This window comes from Dreissena polymorpha, chromosome 1 (genome assembly GCF_020536995.1).
Source record: "Dreissena polymorpha isolate Duluth1 chromosome 1, UMN_Dpol_1.0, whole genome shotgun sequence".
In the NCBI taxonomy this organism is placed as follows: domain Eukaryota; kingdom Metazoa; phylum Mollusca; class Bivalvia; order Myida; family Dreissenidae; genus Dreissena; species Dreissena polymorpha.
The window spans coordinates 17,697,879-17,718,414 of NC_068355.1; the positions used below are offsets into that span (position 1 = coordinate 17,697,879).

The 20,536-nt window shown below is 36.3% G+C and overlaps 1 protein-coding gene across 10 annotated transcripts in view; it reads left to right on the forward strand.

The window, feature by feature from the left end:
- The window catches only part of LOC127872828 (RIMS-binding protein 2-like), a 185,902-nt gene that overhangs the window by 34,363 nt on the left and 131,003 nt on the right, over positions 1–20,536 (forward strand). Inside the window, exon 1 of one of the 10 annotated variants that reach the window (XM_052416305.1) lies at positions 19,694–20,389. The exons of the other annotated variants lie outside the window; for them this stretch is intronic. Within the exon in view, the coding sequence (XP_052272265.1) occupies positions 20,228–20,389 (162 nt within the window). The 5' untranslated portion in view covers positions 19,694–20,227. Of the gene's footprint in view, positions 1–19,693; positions 20,390–20,536 lie in introns of those variants that run through there. 10 annotated transcript variants of the gene reach the window in all.

A 20,536-nucleotide genomic window follows, 5' to 3' on the forward strand; every position in this document is an offset into this window, starting at 1 on the left:
GAGGGTGACTCGCCTTTGTCCTGCGTTGTTTGGCCCACATTGTATGTCATCAACTTATAGCTTATTTAGAAGCCACAGATGCTATTCAATTGTGATGAAACTTGGTCAGAATCTGGATCTCCAAAAATTAGGTTATCAGGTAAAATCATAGAAAAAACCTTGTTACCACTCTAAAAGCCATATTTATGATTGATAATGGCCACATTAATCTTGACAAAACTTGGTTAAAATGTTTACCTAGACAATGTGGTCTGGATATGAATCTGGGTCACAAGTATCCAAAACCTGGATCACTGGGTAAAATCTTAAAAAAACCTTATTGCATCCATGAGACCATACTTATGACTCAGTCTTAGTGCAACTTGGTGTGAATATCTATCTCAACAAGAGCTGTCTCCATCAGAAAACATATGCCCCCGGAATTTTTTTCGAAACATATAACGCGGACCCTAAGTTCAAGGTCAAGATCAAAGGGGTAAACATTTTTTTGGATATGGAAAAGCCTTGTCCATGTACACATGCATACCAAATATGAAGGTTACATCTGAAACAACATAGAAGTTATGAGCATTTTTTGAAACCTAATCACAGGCTTTGAAACCTAAACGCGGACCCTAAGTTGAAGGTCAAGTTCAAAGGGGTCAAAAAATGTGTGCGTATGGAAAGGCCTTGTCCATGTACACATGCATACCAAATATGAAGGTTACATCTGAAGCGACATAGAAAATATGAGCATTTTTCAAAACCTAAACGCAAAGTGTGACAGACAGACAGACAGACAGACAGATGGACGGACAGACGGACGGACAGTGCGGTCACTATATGCCATCCTTTGGGGGCATAAATATATCTAGGCTGATGTTGAATCTGATAAACTAATGTCTTAAAACTTAGTCATCCAGTCAAATCATTCAACCACTCTGGAAGCGACCTTTACTTCTCAAGGTTGATGAAACTTTGTCAGAATGTTATCTTGAAAAGCCTTGTTTAAATCTGTCAAATCTTAGAAAATCAAATCTTGTTGTAGTCAAGGCCATGTTAAGCAGGGTAACAAAACAGGTCAAGTCCTCGACAATTGGTGTATCTTGAACTCAGGTGAGGGCAATTGTGGCCCTTTTGTCACAAGTAAAATGATTGGGTCCAGAAATATCAGTTTTGTTGATTAAAATTCAAAATTACCATTTCTATATGATTTAAGCCGGCATCAAGGTGTCTATCCATCAGTCTTTCTCTCCATCCATTCATCTGGCTTCTTGTTCCCGAAAAAATGTGGAATCTTCAAATTTACACAACTGTTATTGACCTTTGATAATTTTTGTATGTGATGAGCATTATTAATTTAGTTTCATTATTCATGGATGAGATTTAAAGTAAAACATGTTTAAAAAAAAGAAAACTTGGATGAGCAAAGTACAAGGGCCATAACAAGGATCATAACTTGTTTTCTGTATGGTGCTATTGCCATTTGTTTTATTTTCTTCTGTGGAGCCTTAATCCAATTAATATATTGAAGGCATTTAAATAAATACTGATAGAGAAACCTGAAAGATAGTGCAAAGGAGCTTTAGAACCAAAGTCAGACTTTAAGAAATATTTTTAGCGATTTTCTTCATAATATTTTCTTGTGAAGATCGTGACTATGAAGAGTAAATACAAAAGTAAAAAAAAAAGATTCTTTAAAATGATAGAAGGCTTTCTGAGCATGTGCAGAGAACTTTCTGACCATAGCCAGGGGTTTTTTTTACTAAGAAAGTGACGCCGATAATCGGCGTCTTCCCCTACCAGAATTTTTCCCCTAAAACTGCCATTTCCCCTCCAAAAATATAATTTTTCACCAAAATATAATATTTTACCCTCAAAGAAATGTTTTTTTCTTTCTTTTAGGAAGTCGACACTTATCCTATTTGTACCATGTACAACGATCTCGCGCTCTCTCTCCCCCGACGAACACTCAAATCTGGGAATCCCAGTGATTCTATATATAGCTCTTAAATTACGTCATGGAAACCGGGCAACTAATCGTATTAATCATGTGACTATTTTACTGGATTCCGGTCTTGCGCGAGAAGGGTGATTCGTCAATTAATTACCGTAAACCAGTCGAGTTTTCATCCGGGTTATGTGAAAGCCAAGATGGGTATAGACGTTAAAACAGAAAAAGTCTCACAATTGGCGTTCATACATGAACAAAATCAAACGTTCGGACTCGGAAAATATTAATTGCGTTGACGCATTTTTTAAGAATAAATCATCAAAAACCGTTGAAACCCAGCAGGATTCGGAGGTACATGTAATCAACATCGATTAATACTGTCGGATAATTGTGAAAGTAGACAATCGGCAGCTGCCGCACCTTTCCCTTCCAATACTGTAGCAGATCTAGATCGTCAACCCATTCATCATGAAATTGAAATCACAATATTGAAATCGTTCCCCGGCCCCAGTTGAAAACATTTCCCATTATTAGATCTACCCCTGCAACTTTATTTACGACTTTGACTTTAATATCATACTTGTTCATGTGTTTAAGAACAAAAAGGTCAGAGACATGTCTCTTTTTCTAAAAAAAACCAGAAGTCTGTAGGCGAGTTATAGACATTGAAATGAACAGTTTTTATTTTTCCCCAAATATGTCTTTTTTGCGCTTGATTTTCCCCTTTTACCCAGCGTCCAGCGTCTTCCCCTTTTTCTAAAAAAAACCCCTGATAGCTCTTTCTTTGTAATTCAGTAAATGCCATTTAGTTAATTTTACATATATTCTATTAGGATATCTTTTTAATGCGCCCGGTAGGGTGGCATATAGCAGTTGAACTGTCCAACAGTCCGTCTGTCTATCGGTTCATCTGTCTGTCTGTCTGTCCGAAAACTTAAACAGTGGTCATAACTTTTGCAATATTGAAGATAGCAACTGGATATTTGGCATGCATTTGTATCTCATGGGGCTGCACATTTTGAGTGTTGAAAGGTCAAGGTCATCCTTCAAGGTCAAAGGTAAAAAAAACAAATCTAAGGGAAGTAACAAGCTTTAAAGGGAGATAATTTCTATTTATCATTTGACAGGTACAGATCGTTTTTACAAGGAAAGTAATATTTTTTAAAGGGATATAATAATTATTTTGATTTTAATCAAATCAGTGCATTAGCTAGGGGGGCATTGTGTTTTTGACAAAAACATCTCTTGTTTTAAAGCAGGCTTTTTCTGCTCCATTTTGGGAATACGCCACACTGGAATTTTGGGAATTTCGCGTCGTGAAAACCCCCATTTTGGGAAAAAAATTATTCGCAAAATTGGCTCAATTGGGAAAAATTATCGCATGTAAATAGTGTTTTTTATATTTCAAAGAAGCCGTTAACTGGTAAATAATGACTATTTTGATAACTTATTATTAAAATTTTACAAAGTATTATGAACATGTGAGATAAGTGCAGGTTTTTTAATCTGAGTTTGGGGAAAAGGCTTGGCCTTTTTTGAGGTGAAAAAAATCGTGTGAAGCGCCGGATTTTTAGGAAAATAAGGAAAGTCTTAAATAATCATTAACATATTTTACAGTTTTTAAAACAAATTCAAGGCAACAGATAATTTAATTATGCAACACTTTCTATTTTCTACACCGGATCAGGTTAACTTATATATTTTAAGGTAAAAAAAAAAAAAAAAAAATAAATAATTTTTTTCTTATTTTTTTTTGAATTGGGAATTTTTTTTTCAATTGGGAAAAAAACAACCAGATTTGCATTGGGAATGGGGCCGAATTTCGGACCCGTGGCATAGGGCGGAAAAAGCCTGTAAAGGTACTATGAGTAATTGCTCATGGCTTACTTTTTTCTGTGCAAAGCTGAAAACTTATCGTAATAAAACAACAACAATATGTATCATTATCCCCACGTTTTTCGGAGAAAAAGTGGGGATATGGTGGTGATGTGCATCTGTCCGTCCTGGCTACCTGCTCCTCCTACACTATTAGCACAAAAACCTTGAAACTAACATACATGGTAGCTATGAGCATATGTGCGACGGTGACAGTGACGGAATTTTGATCTGACCCCTGGGTCAAAAGTTATGGGGGTTGGGGCGGGGCCGGGTCAGTGATTTTCACTCATTTTTTTATTTTATTTTACATTAACTTCTTCATTTCTGCACCGTTTTACTTCAAATTGATTCTGAGCCTCTCTTATGACAATATGGTCAATCTCAACTATGCATGGCCCCATTACCAACCCTGGGGCGCCCCGGCCAAAATTGTCTTTTACTATAATTTCTTCATTTCTACACCGATTCACTTCAAATTGATACTGAACCTCTCTTATGACAATACGGTCAATCTCAGCTATGCATGGTCCCATTACCAACCCTAGGGCACCCCGCCCACATAGGCCACGCCTACATAGGGCACGCCCAACCAAAATTGCCTTTTACCATAACTTCTTCATTTCTACACCGATTCACATCAAATTGATACTGAACCTCTCTTACGACAATACGGTCAATCTCAGCTGTGCATGGTCCCATTACCAACCTTGGGGCGCCCCGCACACATAGGCCATGCCACATAGGCCACGCCCACCTAAAATTGCCTTTTACTATATTCTACACTGATTCACTTCAAATTGATACTGAACCTCTCTTATGTCAATACAGTTAATCTCAACTATGCATGGCCCCATTACCAACCCTAGGGCACCCCGCCCACACAGGCCACGCCCTCCCAAAATTGCCTTTTACTATAATTTCTTCATTTCTACACCGATTCACTTCAAATTGATACTGAACCTCTTTTATGACATTACAGTCAATCTCAACTATGCATGGCCCCATTACCAACCCTGGGGCGCCCCGGCCACTTAGGCCACTCCCACCCAAAATTGCCTTTTACTATAATTTCTTCATTTCTTCACCGATTTACTTCAAATTGATACTGAACATCTCTTATGACAATACGGTCAATCTCAACTATGTAAGGCCCCATTTCCAACCCTGGGGCGCCCCGCACATAATAGGCCACACCCACCCAAAATTGTCTTTATCACCACGCTTTTTGAAAAGATGGGGATATTGTGGTTATCTCCGCCTTCCGTCCGTCTCTCCTTCCTGGCCACTATCTCCTCCTACACTATTAGCACTAGAACCTTGAAACTTACACACATGGTAGCAATGAGCATATGAGCGACCCTGCACTATTTGGAATTTTGATCTGACCCCTGGGTCAAAAGTTATGGGGGTTGGTGTGGGGCCAGGTCAGAGATTTTTACTAATTTTTTAAGGTTATTTTACTATAATTTCTTTATTTCTACACCGATTGTCTTCAAATTGATACTGAACCTCCCTTATGACAATACGGTCAATCTCAACTATGCATGGCCCACTTACCAACCCTGGGGCGGCCCGCCCACATAGGCCACGCCCAACCAAAGTTGCCTTTTACAATAATTTCTTCATTTCTACACTGATTCACTTCAAATTGATCCTGAACCTCTCTTTTGACAATATGGTCAATCTCAGTTATGCAGGGCCCCATTACCAACCCTGAGGCGCCCCGCTCACATAGGCCACGCCCACCCAAAATTGCCTTTTACTGTAACTTCTTCATTTCTACACCGATTCACATCAAATTGATACGGAACCTCTCTTATGACAATAAGGTTAATCTCAACTATGCATGGCCCCATTACCAACCCTAGGCCGCCCTGCCCACATAGGCCACGCCCACCCAAAATTGCCTTTTACTATAATTTCCTTATTTTTACACCATATCACTTCAAATTGATACTGAACCTCTCTTATTACAATACAGTCAATCTCAACTATGCATGGCCCCATTAACAACCCTGGGGCGCCCCGCCCACATAGGCCACGCCCACCCAAAATTGCCTTTTACTATAATTTCTTCATTTCTACACCGATTCACTTCTTATTGATACTGAACTTCTCTTATGACAATACGGTCAATCTCAACTATGCATGGCCCCATTACCAACCCTGGGGCACCCTTGGGTTAAACATGCGGCGTGGGGATATGCGTCGGCCTATGCCGCACCATTTCTAGTTGATTGATGATGCCTTTGGAACTAGGACTCAAACTTTTTTCTGTTTCATTTGTCACTCGAGTGTGAAAGTACTTGATTTTTAGTAAAATATGCTGTTATCTTTAAATGGTGATGTGTCTTTGAGATTGCTGTTATTCATGTAAAAACTATTGAATTGCATAAATGGTAATAGTCTGTTAATAGTTGTAAATATTCCAGTTTTAGTGTACTAGTTTATATATCTTCCATGTTGAAACTTATTCTGATTTTAACTTCGGATTTGTTGGTGTATATCTGTTAACTGAATTATTGATTTCATTCATTGGTTGTTAACAATTTTTATTTGCAAACTTTGACTTGTCCCTTTAGTCCTCAATTGGCTTTAAGTAAATATAAACATATCAAGCTTATACTTATCTTCAGATGCTACAGAATTTCATTGAAGTGTAGATACACATTGTGAAACTTACACCTTTGCATGCTGGGAAATTTGTCTTCTGCTAAAATGTTGTCTGCTGAATTTCTAAAATTAGCATTTTCTTTGATTTTTTTTCCAAAGAATACTATCAGAATAGCAAACAGTTTGGATCCTGATGACACGCCATGTTCTGTGGCGTCTCATCTGGATCCAAACTGTTTGCAAAGGTCTTCAAAATTCGGTTCCAGCACTGAAAGAGTGAAACTTTTCAGGGATGAAACATTGATATTTGCCTAGTAAGACTAGTGATTACAAGTCCTAACTCATCATTTCACAAGATGTCATGGTTAGTAATTAAAAAAAATTTCTTTGCTTATGCATGAATTCATATTGCTTTTCATACTAATTGTAAATCATGTTTATCTGTAAAAAAAACAAAGAATTAAAATCGTTGAGGACAAGATACAGAGTACCCTGCAAAAAAGTGCATACCGTAATAACTCTATGTTTTCGGACCATAAAAAATAATTATTTTTTTTAATGTCTGAATATTTAGATACGAAAATATTCAAAGATTACAGGTGTCCGAAAATTTACAGACAAAAATTAAGGCGTCCGAAAATTATATCGAAATAAATGCCATAAATCGATGTACAATAATTTTCCGTAGAATAGCGCGGTAAATATACTGTCAGAAAATTAAGAGACATTAATTATGGAAGAAAACCCGTATGTCCGAAAATTAAGAGTCCCAATAAATAATTATTTTGGCTAAAAAAGAGGCTGTCCGAAAACTTAGTGTCTGAAAACTTATATGTGTGTTTTATTTGCATTTATGACAAATAAATGTTTCGCTTGAACCAAGATTTTTAACTCTGATATCGGGGCTATATGAATGAAACCGTATCCCGACTAAAATGGGCTAACTAAGAACAACCGCAAAGGCAATTGTTAAGTTTACATTTTGGAATATTCTTTTGAAGCATGTTATCATTTTAGACATGAAAAAAAGGAATTATTTTGGTTGGACTTGAATAAAGTTTGCCCTACTGCAATATTTGGCAAGCAGGGATGTTGAATACAACTGGTTGTTAATGATTTAAATTCTCATTAAAAAAGAGAGAAAATTTAACTTTTGTCATCTTATTGTTTTATATCTCCAATCACAATTTGAAAAGAGGTCATTGAATTGCAGTATGTTCATGTATGGGTGAGCATATTGTGGCCTAACACAAAAGGAATGTGGGGTCGTTATTGGATAAGGTCTTGTTATTAATTTAAAACAATAGGAGAGTTATCAGAGCTGGGTAAACGATAGTGAAAGTGTTTGCATAGATTAGCCACAACATACTGCTCAAACAGTCTTTGAAAGGTCCACTATAAAAATAATACTTTACATTCAAAACCGTGACTAACGGCTGAAAACATAAACAATTAAATTTGTTAGACATTTATTTAAGGTATTAATTATAAGTGTTTAGGCTACAGAATTAAATTCTTGCAATTAAAAAGAATTTACTGACTGCATGGGTAATGCTCTATTTTTTAACAGATGACATAAATGTTCTCCGTCATTTGGTCATCATGGTATTAAAATTTTTAGACATGGAGTGGTAGTGGGTGAAGCAAAATTATGCCTGAAAAAAATTTAGTAGCCGCAAATTCTATGAGAAATAGAATAATTGAAATTGATGTAAGTGTTTATCATTATTTTACTTATTTTTGCTGCTTTTATAATTATATAAAATCACATACTTTTGTATTATAGCTTGTAAATTATGCAAGTTGAGTGTTGTTTTCTTTTGCTTATTTAATAATTAAAGGATAGTATACCCTAATGATGTTTTTATGCTCCCCCAAAATTTATTTTGGGGAGAGCATAAAGTCGCCGCTTTGTCTGTCCGGGTGTACGTCTGTCTGTCCGTCCGTGCACAATTTTTGTCCGGGCCATTTCTCAGCAACTAATAACCGGAATTCAATGAAACTTTATGGGAAGCTTCACTACCAAGAGGAGATGTGCATATTTTCAGCGGGTTCTGGTTGGATGATTTTTCACAGAGTTATGGCCCTTTGAAATTTTTTGAAATTTTCCATAAACTGTACATATAGTGCAATTTTTATCCGGGCTATTTCTCAGCAACTAATGACCGGAGTTCAATGAAACTTTATGGGAAGTTTCACTACCAAGAGGAGATGTGCATATAATCAGCGGGTTCTGGTTGGATGATTTTTTACAGAGTTATGGCCCTTTGAAATTTTCTATAAAAAAATTCTTGTCCCCCCAACTACTGTGCCCTCAAGACGTTTCCTTTTATCAGAATATAATAGTGCAATATTGTGACCTTTGTAAAAAAACTTTGGGGAGCATCACCCGTCTCCGACGGTTTCTTGTGTTAAGAAGTTGCAATGAATTTTTTAAAACATGAGAAAATTTCAATCTGCTTAGCAAACAAAAAAAGCAAATTGAACAATTGTCATGCAACTACATATATATGCGATAAACTCGCAGTGTGTTCAGGTTTTATGCTGTTTGCTGCTCATCAGTATCTAAGGTTTGGAGATGAAGCCTTAAGAACTTGAATTTAGTACGAAAGGTCTTTAATTAAATTTCACTCTCTAAGGGACTACAAATGCGTCAAAATACGTACCTTAGTGGTAAAGGGTTAATTTATGTAGGATGAACTTCATACAGTCATGTAGGTAGGAATCTTGAATAGCTGGTAAGCCTGTTCTTCAAACTTGACTGTCATTATTTCAGGCTTGACAGTGACAGTTCTTGTTATAAATGGTCCGAAACACTTGGTTTGAGCACAAGATTGATTATTGATTGTGTTGTTGTCTTCAGTATGAACATGTTGATTTACTAGAGATGCATGCCAGTGCTTGCCATCTTATTTTTTAAGACTTCAGTCTAACATTAAAAAACTCTTTAAGCAGTAATATTTGTATACTTCACTGCAACTCCAATAAATCACGGTCCATTATATCGCGTTATCCAATATATCGCGAATCGGCTATGGCGCCCAAAACTCTGACAAGCATAATCCCCAAATAAAATGTTTTAATCTGAGAACTTGATGAATTAAAATCCTTTTCAAGCTAGTATTTTTCCCTTTTTTCACCAGCTTTAATCCAACATTCATAATCCAGTTTTGACCAGATTGTTTGCTTACATTGTACATCACTTTAACACCTGTGTACTGCGATAAACAATAGCCCGTCTTGTCAAACATCAAAAGGTCATTTGGGGAGTTACAATTCTGTATTGAATTGACATGACGCCGCCTGTCAATCAAGTTCTTATCTAAGAACTGATCTACCAATCAGCGATTGATTAATCAGGCGCGTTAGTTAGCAAGGAACTGTCCGCCATTTTCTAGACAAGCTATGTTCACTTTTACTTTAGCGAGTTTCTTTTGTTTTCCTCTTAAAAAAGTAGATTAAAAATGGTTTAAACGGTGTGGATGGGGACTATGTAACTCGGACAATTGATATCCTGAAAGATTAGTTGGTGACATTTAATTTATATCGTTTCCAAAGCCGAAAAGAGATCTTGAGAAGTGTAAGAGATGTATAAATGCATGCGGTCGTCACCACGAACAACTGAACAACAACACTGTCAAAGACAATTATAATATATTTGATCGGATATACTAGCAGATTTAAATAGTTTTTGTTATTGATATGATAATCACATAATATTTCACGTTTTTAGCTCACCTGAGCGATAGCTCGGGGTGAGCTATTGTGATCACGCACCGTCCGGCATCCGTCCGTCCGTCCGTCTGTCTGTCTGTCTGTCTGTCTGTAAACAATTTGTAAACATCTTCTTCTACTAAACCATTGAGCCAATTTCAACTAAATTTCATGTGGAGCATCCCTAGGTCATGGGACAAAAGAATTGTTAAAAAAAATTTGATCACATAACCAAGATGGCCGCCATGACCATATATGGTAAAAACCTTAAAAAATCTTCTTGTCAGAAACCGCTCATCAGATTTTCAAAAATTTCACAGGGATGACCTTTGAAGGCTCCCCTGAAAAAGTTGTTCAAAGAAATTTGATTCGTCAAAAAACATGGCCGCAGGAGCTTGTTGAACTTTGCGAGTTTATTCGCTTTTGCCTATTTTGTGAAAACTTTCAAAAATCTTCCACATTTTTTGTCCGATCCTTTCCAAATTTGCACAGTGTCTTTATATCAATGAGGACACGAACCCTACAAAAAATGAGCATTATTGGTCCATGAAGTACAGAATTACCTCCCCTTGAATTGAGAAAATGGTGTTTATGCAATAAAGTCCAAATTTTTCATCCAATTCTTTCCAAACTTGTAAGGATTTAGCATGGTTCAAACAAGGGAAACAACTACGGTTTATGCATGTTCTTTTTATTACAGATTTGCCTCCCTTTAATTCATTCAAAATCACATTTTACAGCAGAGATTCCAAATCTGACCTGTAAATGAGCCCCATATTTACTGCCAGTGCTAGGTTACCTTTTCCCATTTGATCATTCTTAAGTATTGGTCTTGTAATGCTGCTACTGCTTTTGCTACTGCTACTGCTACTACTACTACTACTACTACTACTACTACTACTACTACTACTACTACTACTACTACTACTACTACAACACTACAACTACTACTACTACTACTACTTCTACAATTCTACTACTACTACTACTACTACTACTTACTACTACTTACTACTACTACACTACTACTACTACTACTACTACTACTACTACTACTACTACTACTACTACTACTACTACTACTACTACTACTACTACTACTACTACTACTACTACTACTACTACTACTACTACTACTACTACTACTGCTACTACTACTACTTCTACTTCTACTACTACTACTAGTACCACTACTACTAGTACCACTACTACTACCACCACCACCACCACCACCACCACCACCACCATCCCCCACCACCCCCCCCACCCCACCCCACCACCACCACCACCACACCACCACCACCACCACCACCACCACCACCCCACCACCCCCACCCCCACCACCCCCACCCCCACCACCACCACCACCACCACCACCACCACCACCACCACTATTACTACTTCTACTACTACTGCCACTACTACTACTACTTTTACCACTGCTACTACTACTACTACTACTACTACTACCACTACTACTACTACTACTACTACTACTACTACTACTACTACTACTACTACTACTACTACTACTACTACTACTACTACACTACTACTACTACTACTACTACTACTACTACTACTACTACTACTACTACTACTACGAGACTAAGACTACTACTACTACTACGACACGACGACTACTACTACTACACACACCACACCACACACCACCACCACACCACCACACTATTACTACTTCTACTACTACTGCCACAACTACATACTTACCACTACTACTACTACTACTACGACACACGACTACCACGACTACTACTGTACTACTATACTACACCGACTACGACTACTACTACTAACTAAACTACGACTACTACTACGAACGACGAAACTACTACTACGACTCTACTACTACACTACTACTACTACTACTACTACTACACTACTACGACTACTACTACTACTATAGACTACACTACTAGCTACTACTACTACTACTACTACTACTACACTACACCACCACCACCACCACCACCACCACCACCACCACCACCACCACCACCACCACCACCATTCACAGTGACAAAAAAACGAATTCACACAATTGCTGCCTACAACTTATAGCCCATATAGGGGGGCATGCATGTTTTACAAACAGCCTTTGTTTCTATGGGATTTTAACCACAACTGTTCATGTTTATCTCCGACACATATTTTTAGGTCACCTGTCATGATCGTGTGATGTCCGGCGTCCGTTGTGGGTGCCTGCGTGTGTCCGTGCGTCTGTCCGTCAACAATTTGTTTGTGTAGACAGTAGAGGTCACAGTTTGCATCCAATCTTGATGAAATTTGGTCAAAATGTTTATCTTGATGAAATCCGGTTTGGGATTGTATTTGGGTCATCTGAGGTCAAAAACAAGGTCACCAGGTCAAATAATAGAACAACCTTCTGTAGACAATAGAGGTCACAGTTTTCATCCAATCTTTATGAAATTTGGTCAGAATGTTTATCTTGATGAAATCTGGGTTGGGATTTTATTTGGGTCATCTGGGGTCAAAAACTAGGTCACTAGGTCAAATAATAGAAAAACCTTGTGTAGACATTAGAGATCACAGTTTTCATCCAACCTTTATGAAATTTGGTCAGAATTCTTGATGAAATCTGGGTGTGATTGTATTTGGGTCATCTGGGGTAAAAATCTAGGTCAAATAAATAGAAAAACCTTGTGTTGACAATAGAGGTCACAGTTTTCATCCAATATTTATGAACTGTGGTCAGAATGTTTATCTTGATGAAATCTGGATTGGGATTGTATTTGGGTCATCTAGAGTCAGGAACTAGGTCACTGGGTCAAATCATAGAAAAACATTGTGTAGACAATAGAGGTCATAGATTTCATCTGATCTTAATGAGTCAGGTGAGCGATTCAGGGCCATCATGGCCCTCTTGTTTAAAAATAGTTTTATCAGTTACTAGGTCATTATTATACAGAAGCGAGGTTCATCTGCATTACTTAAAGAGAAATAAAACCCAGCATGAAGCCTAATTTACGCTGTGTTTTATTACTCTGATAGTAATGCACTTTATTGCCATCATACATGTTATTAGAAGGTGACATGTGATATATTAATTACGGTATCTACACATGTGCAGACATGTGATGTCACCAATGAACGCTTTTAATCCACCTTTGAGATCGAATGCCTAGTTCTCATTTTTTTTCAACGAGTTTCGTTTGATTTGTTCGGAAAAAAAGCGGAAATGAAATAAGGCAAAAACGGTGTGAATAGGTTTTATGTAACTCTGACATTCGGTATCCATGAGTTAGATTAATTAAATATATACCATTTCAAACGCGGAAATGCGGTCTTTACAGGAGCAAGTGGAAGCTTCAATGTGTAGAATTACTGAGATCACCCTTATGGAGCATTTATTTATTTAAAAAACTGGAAATGTTATGTTAGAGATAAATATGCATTATTAAGTTTGAATTATATCATGTGTGCTTGTAGAATAATAGAAAAGATTGGTATTAACTTTGTGTAACTTAACGAAATCCCCGTTATAAATCGAGTTTTGTGTGTGTCAGAAACAAGTGAAAACGATTATTTGTTACTATGTAAATAGAATCGAATCGATAAATGCCACATAATAAGATTTATTATTACTGATATAACCAATAAATGCCGAACTTGGGAGAAGTCGGTACCTGCGCCAGCGTCTGATACAGGTAGCTTTACTGAATTCCCCTTCATACAGCGCTACTTTATATATGACAATGACCAACTTATTGTGCTGTCTTGCACTTTCAATTATAGTGATTGATAAATGTCCCATAAGCAATGTTTAATATTATTAATATATTTTTTATACGTAATAACATGTGGGATATTGGTACACTCGGTGTCAGAAAGCGTGTAAAACTTGACCGAAATCCCAGTTTAAAGCGCTATTTCGTGTCAAATACACAAGTGGAAATGTTTCGTAAATAACATGGGTAAATGCCGTTGAAGAAGTGTTAATTTATTGCTAATACCAACATCACACGTAATAACAGGTTCGATTGCGGTCAGCGCGCAAGCGTTTGAGAGCGTTATTCATGTACCGAAAAACCCGTTATAATGAGCTGATGTTCTCTATAAATGTATATTTTTTGCATGTGCAGAATAACTAAATGACACATACAAACCCCTTATACAAGTGTCATATGGTGTCAAAAAGTCCATAAAAATAATCCGGAATATCGCGTTAATCTACATGCAGTATATAGGCAATGAAGCGATTTTGGTGTTAGCTTGTCTAGGTTTGCTACCCGCTGAGCCACGTGATTAAGTGGGCGGTAGCGATCATAGATAAGGCGTCATGTCAATTTGCTTTGAACTGCCAGAATGCACCAGTGCACACATGAAGGTGTACACAATTATAACTGTAAATGTCACAAGTCAATACTGACCTATGTCAACAATCTGTGTGCGTTAGATACAGTGTAAACTACTTGCTTTTAACTTAGAGGTAAAGATCCCTCAGTTTGTCCAAATGCACTACTATTAAAACCCTATGCTTTCCATGCTTTTCATGAGAATGAATGACATCATTTTGTACATGGGTCTAATTTGTGCATGCTTTCTTGAACAATACAAATTGGCAATGTTTTTCGGATTACGAATTTAATTATATGTATTTGAAAATACTCACAAGGAATAATGTTTTGTGTTATACCAATGAATAACATATGGATATAACACATAATTGAATAAGGTAGGTAACTGCGTGTCTGAGATTGCATAACGATGCTTAGTGCATACATATACATGCATACATAACCTTACAATTTATATCGCGCGCCGGATATATCACGGTCGTGATCTTTGGACCCCTTCAACCGCGATATATTGGAGTTGCAGTGTATTCAGGTTTTTTTTTCCACTTTTTGGGAAGATAGCCTATGGCTTTGGATTTGGGAATTTTATCGGCATTTTAATGAAATTGGGAAAATATATTCATTAGCCTTTTTTTTCCACACGAAAAGTCCACAGATAAGGGAAATACTTAATTTGATATAACTCTTTATAATCATTCAACTTAAAAAAAACAACATCATATAATACTTTGATTGAGGTAATTGAATTAAAATTTATATAAAATACACATTAGATACTTCTTTCTAAAAAAAAAAAAAAAATATATTTTTTTTATTTTTTTTGGTAAATTGGAAATTTTTTGCCACATTTTGGGAAAAAAGTATACTTTTTGGGATTGGGAACATAGCAGAATTTCGGCTATAAAATTGGGCCAAAAAAAACCCTGGTATTATACAGCGCAACATGACACAAAATTTTAACACCTCAAACTACACAAGGTCTCAATTAGAACAATTTTAGTAAGACATAAGCAACATTTGCAATTAGTTTTAACCCTTCCCCACTCAGAAGCAAATTAGTTAAAATGGCTATGTGCAAACAGCATAAAACAGCAAGTAACTAAGCAGTATGTTCAGGTTTAATGCTGTTTGTTTTTCACCAGTATCTAGGGGTTAAAAATGAAGCTTTTAAAAATTGAATCTGGTAAGAAATGTCTTTAATTAAATGTAACTTTCTGAGGGACTACATATGTATCAACATACGTATCTAAGTAGGAAAGGGTTCTGATATACTGACCATTTTTGTCATGTTTAAATTTTTTGTATATTCTTTACACTGAAGGCTAGGAATAGTTTGTTAAAGGCTCTATAAAGGTGAAGATCCGTAATTAGTTACCGATTTTTAAATATTTTTTTCATATTTTATTTATAAAGGTTATCAAAAAACAATATATATATGCTATTGGACGTAACAATAAAAATTAGCAAAACAACTTGTTTTGAGCACAAAATAAAGTGTCCTTCAAGTCAATTATGTTTACAAACAATCCATTTATTTACATCGCTGTTTACTCCGAAAAGAGAAAGTGAAAGTGACTCAGGTCACCAAAAATATAACGATGATTTTTAACGTTTTCCGGTATCACCCACAAAGTAGGTCTCTTCTAAATGGTTAAAACGTTTGTAGTGATCTAATAAGTTACTTTCTGCTGGTTAAAAGTTGTTTAAAATAGAATTAAAATTGAATTTTCTTTCTGCTATTTTTAGCTCATCTATTTTTTGAAAAAAAATTATGAGCTATTGTCATCACCTTTAAGTTAAGTTTTGCGTTTAGGTCCACTTTTCTCAGAAAGTATCAATGCTATTGCATTCAAACTTGGTACACTTACTAACTATCATGAGGGGACTGGGCAGGCAAAGTTAGATTACTCTGGCGTGCATTTTGACAGAATTATGTGCCCTTTTTATACTTAGAAAATTGAAAATTTTGGTTAAGTTTTGTGTTTAGGTCCACTTTTCTCAGAAAGTATCAATGCTATGGCATTCAAACTTGGTACACTTACTAACTATCATGAGGGGACTGGGCAGGCAAAGTTAGATAACTCTAGCGTGCGTTTTGACAGAATTATGTGCCCTTTTTATACTTAGAAAATTGAAAATTTGGTTAAGTTTTGTGTTTAGGTCCACTTTATTCCTACAGTATCAAAGCTATTGCTGTCATACTTGCAACACTTATTAACTATCATAAGGGGACTGTGCAGGCAAAGTAATGTAACTCTGACTGGCATTTTGATAGAATTTTGTGCCCTTTTTATACTTAGAAAATTGAAAATTTGGTTAAGTTTTGTGTTTTGGTCCACTTTACCCCTAAAGTATCATAGATATTGCTTTCATACTTGGAACACTCGCAAACTATTATAAGGGTACAGTAAAAGGACAAGTTGCATAACTCTGGTTGTCATTTTTACGGGATTATGGCCCTTTTTTTGACTTAGTAACTTTGAATATATGGTTAAATTTTGTGTTTCGATCCACTTTACTTCTTAAGTATCAAGGCTATTGCTTTCAAACTTCAAATACTTTCATGCTATCATGAGGTTACTGTACCTGGTAAGTTGAATTTTACCTTGACCTTTTAATGACCTTGACTCTCAAGGTCAAATTATTAAATTTTGCTTAAATTGCCATAACTTCTTTATTTATTATTAGATTTGATTGATACTTTGACAAAACTACTCTTACCTGAAATACCACAATAGACTCCACCCAAACCATCCCCTGTGCCCCCCCCCTCCCCCCCCTATTTTTTTTTTTTTAAGATCATCTCACAAATGACCACCACATCCTCACACTAAACCCCCCCCCCACTCCACCCCCCGCCAATTTTTTTTTGAAACTTTTACAAAACACAAATATTTATTTTTAGTATTTTGTGTTTGAAATACCGTCCAACCATCGCACCCAAGAATCCCCCCCCCACCCCCCCCTCCCCCCACCCGAATCCCCCCCCCCCTAATTTTTTTTTTTTTTTAAGATCATCTCACAAATTACCACCACACCCTCACACTTTACCCCCCCCCTCACCCCACCCCCACAATTTTTTTTTTAGACTGTTAAAAAACAAATATTTATTTTTATTATTTTATGTTTGAAATACCGTCCAACCATCGCACCCAAAAATCCCCCCCCCCCCACTTCCCGATTTTTAAAAAAAAAAAAAATCGCGTTTTTTTTTTGCATTTTTGGAAGATAATGTAATTAATTCCACACCCCCACACTATACACCCCTCTTCACTCCGCCCCTCCCTTCTTTGTGATTGAAAATGAGAGTCCCTTCACCTTTAAAAAGAAAATAGATGAGCGGTCTGCACCCGCAAGGCGGTGCTCTTGTTAGCATATGTCACCGTTCTGAGGCTACACATCACGTTAGTTGCAAAAATGTAAACATTTCTTCCAATTATGAAACGGGTTTATCTTCCATAATTCTTGACAACGTTGTCTTATTAGCAGTTTTTATACAAGAGTAACTGAAATCCAATAAAAATCGGACCAGTTGATATGCATAATAATTGGATTTGTCACCTTTATAGAGCCTTTAAATACAGAACCAATTATTGCATTGAGATACTACATGTGCTTGAATGTTACCAGCATGTTCTTATTTTGCTGATTTCAATGAATTTAAAATCAGTGAGATGTCCATGATAAATGATTTTTGGACGAAGTTTATTTATACATACTGATTGCTGATTTCAATGCATTTAAAATCAGTAAGATGTCCATGATAAATGATTTTTGACGAAGTTTGTTTTTTTAACACAAATTGGTTTGTTGCTATAATGAGTTGCTGACAGGTTAATGATAAAATGCCCCAGTAATTGGGTTGACAATTAGTGAACATTACCTTGTTGTGGTGATGATGCATACTCATGAAAAATTACCATGTTAACTTATAGTGGTGATGTTCTGTTAAGAAAAGGCAGTATTTTAGTAGTAGCTAATTAATACAAGCATGAGTGATAGAAAAGATGATAGTCCAGGGGAATGTTTGGCAAGGAAAACGTAGCATATATTAATGAACAAAGGCACTGATATAAATCAATCAGGGGTGAAGGCTAGAATTTTTTATAAAGTCCAGGATGTCTTCAGAAGTTGTTTAAACCCTTTCCCACTCAGAAACATTTAAGTGAAAATGGCTATGTGCAAACAGCATAAAACCAGACCAGCCTGCGAGTAACCTTCAGTCTGTTCAGGTTTTATGCTGTTTGCTGCTCATCAGTATCTAAGGGTTGGAAATGAAGTCTTTAAAACTTGAATATTATTAAGAAAGGTCTTTAATTACATTTAACTTTCTAAGGGACTACAAATGGGTCAAAATACGTATCTTAAGTGGTAAAGGGTTAAATTAATAAATATTCATACCCAATTGTCAACTACATTCGAAAGGATGACCAGCCTGTGTCACTTGGCTGTAGCATTTAATGGACACACAAGACTTGTGAGGAATGTGAACCATTCTGTACCTGTAATAAGGTAGTTGACGTGGATATTTTGTCAGCTTACATCTAAAGCTAGTTTGCCCAAGGGGAAAAACAAGTGTATACTCATAATTGTGTACACTAACACACAAATGCTGGTTATAAAAATGATCTATATCAGTAGGGATCCAAATAGTGTGAACTGTGGAAATTAAAAATGAATAGAAAATATTGACAGGGATGTTATAAATTGTATGGCAATGTCAAATGAAATGATGCTGAACAATACTGGATGTATTTTTAGTGTTAAGATTACTTGATGAAATATGTGCACGATTAATTGGCTAGGACTACATTCAATAAGTTATTGGACTTTGGTGTGACTTTTTTTAAGATATAATCAATAGTAATACACTCAGAAATACGTGTTTTTATATAAAAGTTTGGTTTTGTTTATATCACAATATTAAATGGTGTGTTTTTTACAAATGTTACTGAACGTCATGTTTTGCACATAGTAGGCTTTTTCAATGGGCAAGCGTTTGCTTACAATTTTCTATTTTGTCCCATATAGATTTTCTCACAGATTCTCAGTATACCATCTATAATGATACTGCCTGTAATACCCATTTCTAATATCCATTGTCAATGAACATTCAGCACATTCCATTGAGATAAAGAAAAGTGTATAGGATTTCCCTGCCTAAAAACCTTGAAATTTTGATGGGACAGACTTTTAAGTATAAGGCTGGTTTAATTATTCTGGCTGTCAAATTGTTGAATTTGTTTAAATTAATTTTTAATTACAGTCAGCACATGTAAAAACCAGGTTGTTTTATATGCCACTTCAGATCTGGGATATATAACACTGAATGGAGGATGTACTTTGTATTGATGTGTTGTACTAAAAAAATTCATGCATGCAATTGTTCTATTTGATACCAGTTTAGAGGGTATGATGTCAGTTGTTTTCCTTGATTTACATTTCTGGATGACTGGATGTTTGTGTATTGGATTATCATGTTGTGACAGTCAGTGACTTTCAAGACATCTGTTGACATTTACCAGACTTTAAAATATGCATAAAACCATAAATGAAGAATCAGTTGTGTACACAGTTTTATACTGGAGTATCAAATAATAATGTGAATTGATTTTGAGTATGTTTAATACTGTGAATGTTCAATGTGTTGAATCACAGTGGGACGCACAAGTAAAAAAATTGTGTTTATTGAGTGATTATATAAAAGCCTATTCTGGCTTTTGCTTTTTGAATAGTCTCTATCAAAGCTATGGAGCTATATTGTACACGAGTGAAAGAAGAGAAGGAGGAAGTGGAGGATGATGGTTATCACTGCAGCACTCCCCAGAACAGCATGTTGCGGGGGTTTGCTCTAGGGGACCAATGGAACCTCCGGTCCAGTGAAAGGGCTGAGACCCCTCAAAGATTTAAGGTGGCTTTAATATGCCCATGGCATTATAGCAGTTTTGAGTTCTCCTTGTACAATATGTTTGTTTTTACAGTTCTGTGTATCGCAAATTGTTGCGGAGAAGATCAGCTTGAAACATTTTGGGATGTTTATGTTCTATTAATACAAGAA